The sequence below is a fragment of the Zeus faber genome (assembly GCF_960531495.2).
Source record: "Zeus faber genome assembly, chromosome: 20".
Taxonomy (NCBI): domain Eukaryota; kingdom Metazoa; phylum Chordata; class Actinopteri; order Zeiformes; family Zeidae; genus Zeus; species Zeus faber.
The window spans coordinates 7738362-7747273 of record NC_137207.1 but is presented as its reverse complement, the minus strand read 5'-3'; the positions used below and the strand labels follow the sequence as shown (position 1 = coordinate 7747273).

The 8912-nt window shown below is 40.1% G+C and overlaps 1 protein-coding gene across 2 annotated transcripts in view; it reads left to right on the top strand.

Annotated features, from left to right (window-relative positions):
* Positions 1-406: 406 nt before the first annotated feature.
* Positions 407-8912, top strand: part of med24 (mediator complex subunit 24) — a 32388-nt gene continuing 23882 nt past the window's right edge. The window contains exons 1-13 of one of the 2 annotated variants that reach the window (XM_080021696.1): positions 407-472; positions 731-861; positions 1264-1346; positions 1425-1463; positions 1554-1627; positions 2261-2484; positions 3289-3400; positions 3487-3637; positions 4530-4643; positions 6919-6972; positions 7480-7562; positions 7718-7804; positions 8157-8256. In XM_080021696.1, the coding sequence (XP_079877822.1) occupies positions 732-861; positions 1264-1346; positions 1425-1463; positions 1554-1627; positions 2261-2484; positions 3289-3400; positions 3487-3637; positions 4530-4643; positions 6919-6972; positions 7480-7562; positions 7718-7804; positions 8157-8256 (1251 nt within the window). In that variant the 5' untranslated portion in view covers positions 407-472; position 731. Of the gene's footprint in view, positions 613-730; positions 862-1263; positions 1347-1424; positions 1464-1553; positions 1628-2260; positions 2485-3288; positions 3401-3486; positions 3638-4529; positions 4644-6918; positions 6973-7479; positions 7563-7717; positions 7805-8156; positions 8257-8912 lie in introns of both variants that reach the window. The other variant, XM_080021695.1, reaches the window with a different exon arrangement.

Sequence of the window (8912 nt, the reverse complement as noted above, 5' to 3'; positions counted from 1 at the left end):
TGTCTTGTTTTTGTCTAGACACCATTCATCGTGTGGACAATGCAGCATGTTATTGCATAAGACGATTGAATAACGCTGGGAATCAAAAGACCGAGCGAACAGAGAGCCTTGGGTTGAGCAACAGTCCTACACTCATTTATTTCCAGATGGGTACCAGGCCATCGACACATGTTTAAGCAAGTGCGTTTAGTCTTGACCGAACATTTCTTGCGTTACGGCGCGATAATTAGGTTCGATTAAATTTTGAGGAGGGCGACACCTAGCGGTATACGCGCGGAATTGCTTCCGCAGTGCGCGAGTCTCGCGCGTACGGACGACGTTGACCAATCAGCTCAGGGAACACTGCGACTTCCCGCGGAGTGGACCAATCAGCGCGAACGACATTCCAAAACAAAGATGGCGTCGATGTAGCAGGAAATCAAAAGTGGCCTGAACCTATTAAGCGGTGTTTATGTTATGCAGAAGAGTTCAGGTTGGGTGCTAATTAACCGAAAAACCGCTTGCATTACACGGGTGTACATCTACAGTAATATCTGTGCGTTTTATTTTGTCGTTATTTACCTAGTTCGTCGACAAATCAAATCGGTAACAACCGCAGCCGGCTCAGCTACTGTAAATACCGAGCACGAAATACACTCGCATTCGAGGAATTCGCTTTCATCCGCTCATTTCGGTTTGATTCGTGTGCATGTTTTCGGGCGTATTTAGTATTTCTTCCCCTTTCTCCCAGGATGAAGATGGTCAATTTGAAACAAGCCATCCTGCAGGCTTGGAAGGAGCGCTGGAGCGACTACCAGTGGGCGATCAACATCAAGAAGAACTTCCCGAAAGGAGCAACATGGGACTACCTCAACCTAGCTGGTAAGAGTACACCCAGAGATGATGTTATGTCATGTGTGTGTGTGTGTGTGTGTGTATATATATATATATATATATATATATAAGGGTATATATTTAAGGGTGTATATATATAAGGGTATGAAGCAATGCTACTGTAAGCGTATGGTTACTTCAATTCTCTGCTATGTGTGTAAGACTGTACAACTCCTCCTCTGGCTGGCTTCACTTCCTTGACAGTATTTATTATATTTTTTGGAACCATTTTGTTTTCCACCCCGATACACACAGTAGACGTGCAGATTTGATTTTATTATCCACTATCCTCTTTCTTTGTTCTTACGTATTGTCATCATTGCCTATTGTTTGATGTGCGCTGCTTTAACACCCCTATGTATAAAGTATCTATCTATTAAAAATTTTCAGAGGCACTTATGGAACAAGCGCTGATAGGACCATCTCCTAACCCACTAATTCTGTCCTACCTCAAATATGCCATAAGTTCACAGGTGAGATTCAAAATAATGTGGTGATGTGTCATTTGAATCAAAGAGCATTTATCAGGCCAGATTCCTATCTCTATACAGATGGTGTCTTATTGCAGTGTGCTCACAGCTATCAGCAAGGTGAGGTTATGACAGATTATGATTTTTTTTAAGGCTTGTATTCGCTATCTATTGTTTAAGTACATTTCCCTGTTTATGCGCCCTTTTTAGTTTGACGATTTCTCTCGGGAGCTGTGTGTAAAGTCGCTGTTGGAGATAATGGACATGTTCTGCCATCGTCTCAGGTACCGTATACGATGTCATCCCGACGACTGTCAATTCATGTTTCGTTTCAAAGTCAGTTTAGCTTAAGCTACACAAATAAATGATGTGTAATAAAAATGTGTCCATCCAGTTGTGAAATCTATTATTTCACTATTTAAGATTTTTTTAAGGGAGCAATAGACAACTTTTTTGCTTTTACTTATCATTAAGAAGTTAGTGTTGATTGCACAGAGTAATGGCTACAAAATAATGACACCAGCGGTGTTTAGATTGGTTCCCTATAAGCCTCGATATCATTATGGATTCGGAAATGATCGATTTACGGCAGCGCGTCACAGTAAGTGTTCAACAAAAGCGCAACCGTTAGCAGATGGTGAAACAATCTAGTCTAGGTAGATCATAAACCTTTGAATATAAAAATAAAATAAAATCTTAATTGAATGGAGAAAGTCCATTTGTATTTTTATGCAGAGCCGTCTTATATTGTTTTCGTATGCTACTAAACTGTGAATACCAAGTGTGGTGAAAAAATTTCGGACTACGACTGTACAATAATATTTGGTGGGTTCTAATTGTTCTTTGTAGTTTATAGTTTAAACATATTAGAATTTCCATAACACCAAGTGAACCCCTGTGCTGTTTTAACTCTGTAGCTGCCATGGGAAAGCGGAGGAGTGCATGGGGCTGTGTCGGGCCCTGCTGAGCGTGGTGGTGTGGCTGCTGCAGGGCTGTGCTTGGTACTGCGACAGGCTCAGGGAGCTGGGTCCCTCGCCCAGCCTGGAGGCCAGCCTCCGAGCCTGCCAGGCGAGGCTCTACAGCCTGATGAACGGCACAAAAAACAGAGCTCTGGTCCATATTGCACGGCTAGAGGAACAAGGTTGGGATTTTATTGTGTTCGTTTTTGTTGTTGTTGATTTGTGGTGTATGTACGTTAGGTTCATATGAGTTTCACACAACTCATGCAGTTATATACTGTCGGCTTGAGCGGATCACCAATCGGCGATCGACGTAAAAAAAAAAAGTTATCCGCTAGGAAAAATCAGAGCATTGAAGCCGTGTAAGTGCAGTTTACCGTGTCCTGAAACTGATCCCCGCTCTGACCGATTCAGAGCAGAGGGGGAGAGAATACACTGTACATACTGGAATAAGATAGTACGTAGTAATAATTTGTATATATAATTGATAACTTATACCCATAACGAATGTATCCTGTAGAGAGTATTGCATTGCATATTATGTATATTTTGATTTTATATTCTCTTTTATTTTTTGGTTATTTGTATATATTTTGCCTTTTTTTTTTTTGCTTTGGTTTTTATTGTTTATTATTATTATAATTATTATTATTATTATTTAATTTTAAAATTCATTAACACGGCAAACAAAGTACTCCTAGTATTTGTAATGTACCTGATGAATAAAAACTGATTCTAATCTGAATTAACTAGGTTTGTTTCCATGTCGGGATCGTTTTTTTCAAAAGTCTTGCAAATTTCCTATTTCTTTTTTTTTCTTTTATATATATATATATATATATTTGAAATAACTGTTACAAGAGCAATTGTGCTGAGCACCCAAATTCTTATTTCAAACATTCAATTGAGCTACCCAGCACATATGGATTGCGACACAGTTGGGACTGGACTTTCACCGCATGGTTCTACTGGTTCTTCACCGACAGGCTCTTGGAGCAACGTGGAGCAGGCGACGCTCAAAGTTACCGAGGGCCTCGTCAGCGTGACCAACCAGACACTGAGGGGCAAATTAGAGGAGAGCGTGTCGCTGGTGAAGGGGTGAGGAGGGTCCCGTCCTCCTTTAATTTCGTCCCCTCCCTTGTTTTCTCACTTAACCGCCTCAACCCTCCGTCTCTCGCGTCCAGGATTCCGCAGATGCTGTCGGTGCCGAGTGACCCGCCGCCCCACGCCTCGTTCCCGTCGGTCCACGCCTTCGTCATGCTGGAGGGGACCATGAACCTGACAGGGGAGACACAGCCCCTGGTGGAGCAGCTGATGATGATCAAAAGAATGCAGGTGAATGTCAAAGAGACGGTTTTGTCATTTCAGGGTTCTTATCTATGCTCGAGTACTGAAATATCTTGAAAATGGACCCCTTTCTGCTGAAGTGCTTGAAAAGTCCTCGGGAAAAAAAAATCAAAAGATCATTGAAAACCTGTTATATTCCCCTTGATTTTGTTATTCAAATGGTAACGTTATTGAAATTTTCCAGAATCGCTTTTACGAAATAGATGACGCCAGGGAAATGTGAATTGAATCCAGCATGGTTGGCGATACTGTGTACAAGATTCAAGATGTTTATTTATCACATATATAAACATACAAGCAGTATGTATGTGATATATGCAGTGTGTGTGTGATATGTGCATATAAGCAGTGAAATGGCATTGCAACTTATAGTAGTAGACAACATTGAGATTAATAATAGAAATATAGATATACTAATATAAATAATACATAATGAGATTAAGATTATTATTATATTTTAAATAATAACAGTTACATTGAAAATTGATTGTATTTGTTTTGCCTGAAGTCCCTGAAAATTAAGAAATAGTGCTTACAAAAGTACTTGAAAGTCCTTGAATTTCATTTTGTAATATCAGAATGAACCTTGGTCCTTACTTCTTTTATTTTATTATTATTATTTTTTTTTTTACTTACTAACTTTTATGTTGTGTATTGATAGATATAAGTTTCACGTTAAAGCTTTCGCCAGGAGGGAGATTGATCGCCTCGTATTGATTCCTGGAAATATAGCCGGTAATTGGGATCCAACCATTTTTTTCCAAAAGCACTTAGGCATAATCCAGGTGTACCCTAACGGCACGTAGTGCAACAGCCGTTTATTGTAGCTCTGTTTATTTACATTGTGGTGCTGTCTTGGCGTATTATTTATTTTCCGCAGCGTATCCCTGCCGCTCTGTTTGTGCTGGAGATCTGGAAGGCCTGCTTCACCGGCCTCATCGAGTCCCCCGAGGGTACCGAGGAACTCAAATGGACCGCCTTCATGTTCCTCAAGGTTGGTTTTATAACTATGGCAGATTGTTTTAACATTTAAAGCAGAACTATGTAACTTTTAGTCTTTGGGATTTTGCGCTCCTAAAGGGGGGGGTTCCACATTTTTTATGTTTTTTTTATCTGGCAGCAAAAAAGGCAAATTACCAGAGCCAAACATTAAGCAAGTGACGTAGTGCTGTAAAGCATAAGGCACTTTTTCTGTGGCTTCGTACCCAAACACTAAACTTACATAGTGCATTAACAGGCGCTCGGCTGGGTGGAAATGGAACAGGTGCCATTCTCCATATTACAAGTCAGTGTGGCGTCAAAATGATTCTGAAGCTATTTTAAGGTAAAAAAAAGTGACATAGTGTTGCTTTAAAGTCACTTTTTAAAAGTTACTAGTACTTATATTTTAGTTATCAGTTGCTATTCCAACAGTTACTAGTTACTATTTTAGATTTAATAGTAAAAATATATTATGTACTACTACTGGTAACTGTTCTAATTGTTACTACTAACAATTTTGACAATTTTGTCATTGAATCCTATGGGGCTCTGTGTTTCAGAGATTATATATTTGCCTCTGACTAGTATCTCTATCTATTCTGATTGTGACTAGTATCCATTTAAATTTGACCAGTTACTATTAATTGAGTACTGGTAGTGATGAGTGACTAGTGCCTTTTGTTGCGGTTACTAGTGACATTTTGCTGTTAACAGTAACAATGTATTTTACCCGTCACGAGAACTGACTAGACAAAACAGCTTGTTGATATTTTCCATGTGATATTTGGACCAGTAACACAGACATTTGGAAGCGCAATGAAAAGTGTATTTATGCCAATTAAAAAAAACAACCATATACATAATATTAAACAACTATATTATGCATCAGCTGTATTTTTCCTCAACCCTGAAGGCATCACATCCCTCTGAAATTATAGCTGATAGCAAAATAACTAACAAAATTAATCACATCGTTGCAAATTGTTTCGTTTTTTATGATTCAGCCTTCTTGCATCATAGTTTGCATTTGTGCGAGTCGATTTTTTTCTCTTATTTTTATTTGCATATGCGAGCAAAATGTGGTTAGTGTAGAGCCCCGTATGGAAGCATTTTATAATCCCAGTCATGTGCAATAGAATATCAGACCAATTCCCAGCAATATTTCAACCATAATACTTCAGCAAACATGAAACACTCAAATCTTATATTGACTAGACTGTCATGGCTCCAGTTAAACTTTTTTCCACTAGAAACACTAGTACTCACTACTGAAATTTTTTGGAGCACCAGCACAAACTGCAAAATGTAAGAGAACCACTAAAATTGACATGTAATGCAACACATTCATATTTTTTCCATTGTAACTGTATTATTGATAAACGTTTTGGTAACAACAATAGATTGGCTGGGGATGGTAGCTCAGGAGGTAGAGCTGGTCGTCTAGTAATCTAAAGGTTGCTGGTTTGATCCCAGGCTCCTCCTGCTGTAGTGTCCTTGAGCAAGACACTTAACCCCTAATTGCTCCTGGTGGCTGCGTCCGTCGGTGTTTGAATAATTGTAAGTCGCTTTGGATAAAAGCGTCTGCTAAATGTAATGTAATGTAATGTAATGTAGATGATTTACAGAAATAACAACGTGCTCTTCTATTTTAAAGGAAAAAGTCTGAAAGTCCCAAAAAAAACCATTAAGTAAAATTGTGCTTTTTTTAAACATAGACTATAATAAATTAACAAATGTAAACATAAGTTATGTGGTCATTACATAACTGTCATTAACAACCATGACCAGAGCCTAAGCTCTCCATTGAATAAAAACATACTGTTCTGGCACCCCATCACTGGAGAGGGAGACAGGTGGGGAAAAATGCTCTCCGATCGCTCCCTCTCCTTGCCCCCTTGGGATGCGGCCCTAAGCGTCCGCCTATATCACCTATAGGAAGAGCCGACCCTACATCAATTCTCGCTCCCTCCTGGTGTTTCACATGATATACGATAAAATGGAAAAAAAAAAACAGTTGGCATATTTGCAAGTCGCTCTGGTGCTCCTAGTTATAAAATATAGTAGCACTGTCTCCAAAAAAGGTCGCAAAATGCGAGTAAATGGCTGTAGTCTGGAGCCCTGAGTGTTATTGGTTTTAATGTGTATTTCCATCCTGCTGCATTGTCTGGTGCTGCTTCTGCTCTTGCTTTTATGACAACAATATTTCAATTTGAGACATTAATTCTAAACTGTTCTGTATTTTACCGGCTCATTAATATTCATATTTTTGCCTCGTATCTCCGTCCTAGATCCCGCAGGTTCTTGTTCGGCTTAAGAAGTATCCCCAGGGGGAAAAGGCACAGGTATACCACTGTTACAGTACGAATCAAACTCATTCACCAAACCAAAGTTCCATGTTTCGTGCGTCCCTCTTATTATTTTTTTTGTTTGTTTTTGGTACAATGGAAATGTTGTATGTTATTTTCGAGAAATAATGTACAGTAGTGCCAAACATCATATTTACATCAAAAACTTTCAGTTCATTGTTAGAACCAATAAGCTAAAGATTATAACTGTACTAAATTGTATTGGAGAACATGGAGCACTCTTCTCTTCTTCAGAAACCCCTGAAGAAAAGTCTGTGTACCTCTTTATGTTGACTGGATGGCTAGATGTACAAATAAATACAATACTATTTTCTCAAGGACAAAACTGCGAAGAATTAAGAAAAACTTTCTAAACAAGGCCCAATGCTGAAACAAAAGAAATGCATATTGTAAATAGTGTCTAGTCATCAAAGTGAGGGTCCAGATTACAACTCACCCGAAGGGCCGAGATTCTTACTTAGGGGATTTCCTTTTTCTATCTAGGATTTCATGGAGGATGTGAACGTGGCCTTTGAATACCTGCTGAAGCTCACACCCCTGTTGGACAAGGCCGACCAGAGGTGCAAGTAAGTGTCTCAGATCCAAAGCCCATGTTCCCTAAGAACCAGATGTCATGATGCGCTGTAAACCACCCTCCCGTGGAAGTGCACAGAGCGTAAGATAAATTTCATGTTCAAATTCCTGACCGTGCCTCCTCACAGAAACACTTTTTGTTTTTCAGCTGTGACTGCCTGAGCATGCTGCTGCAGGAGTGCAACAAACTGGGCCTGCTGTCGGACTCCAACACGACCAACCTCACTTCGAAACGGTACGGCTCCCATAACGGCTGTTGTGGCGTTCCACCAGAATACTGTACATTTCAAGTTCGGCACTAATCCCCTTCATTCCTCTCTTCCTCTCCCGCTGTCTTCTTTCTTTTCCAATCTCTTTCTTTATTCTCTCTCTCTCTCTCTCTCTCTCTCTCTCTCTCTCTCTCTCTCTCTCTCTCTCTCTCTCTCTCTCTCTCTCTCTCTCTCTCTCTCTCTCTCTCTCTCTCTCTCTCTCTCTCTCTCTCTCTCTCTCTCTCTCTCTCTCTCTCTCTCTCTCTCTCTCTCTCTCTCTCTCTCTCTCTCTATCTGTCTGTCCCTCTCCTGTCACGTTTCCTTCACGGCTGAGGACAGGGAGTACGCCCCACGGCTGAAGACTGCGGAAAATGCCAACATCCAGCCGAACCCGGGCCTCATCCTGAGAGCAGAGCCCACCGTCACTAACATCCTCAAGGTACATTGTCACCTTTTGTCTCAACATAGAGTTGTTTTTGGAGGCTTTCAGTGTGGTTTATATCGTGTGTGTGTGTGTGTGTGTGTGTGTGTGTGTGTGTGTGTGTGTGTGTGTGTGTGTGTGTGTGTGTGTGTGTGTGTGTGTGTGTGTGTGTGTGTGTGTGTGTGTTTATTTTTCATCTTTCCCTTTTTTTTAATCAAACATCATCACTTCTATCTTCTATATTTGTGGGCGGTGTCAAGAGTGTTGATTAAGAACTTTGAAATCTCAAGTGGGTTCGCGATTCTCCCTGTGATTTTGTGGGTAATATTGTCCAACACGGTCGCCATATTGGGGCGCAACATTATCTGAAAATAAACTACGCACTGTATCACTGAAGCAGAGCTTTTCCAGCCGAGCTGTGTGCGCCCGCGCAGGGGGGGGGGGCAGGAGCCGGAGCTTGCAGCTTGTGTATTTTAATAATTGAAAGAAAAAGTGAAAGTATGAAAAGAGACAAACTTTTCACCAGCTCTAAGAATTTATTTTACCTATGAAATATTTTGTTTATGTTTATTCAACTGCAAAAAATAACATTCTTTATCATGATTTAATGTGACTGGTCTCAAAGTTACTTATTAAGAAACAAGTGTTTCTCTTTACAAATCAAGACTCGATAG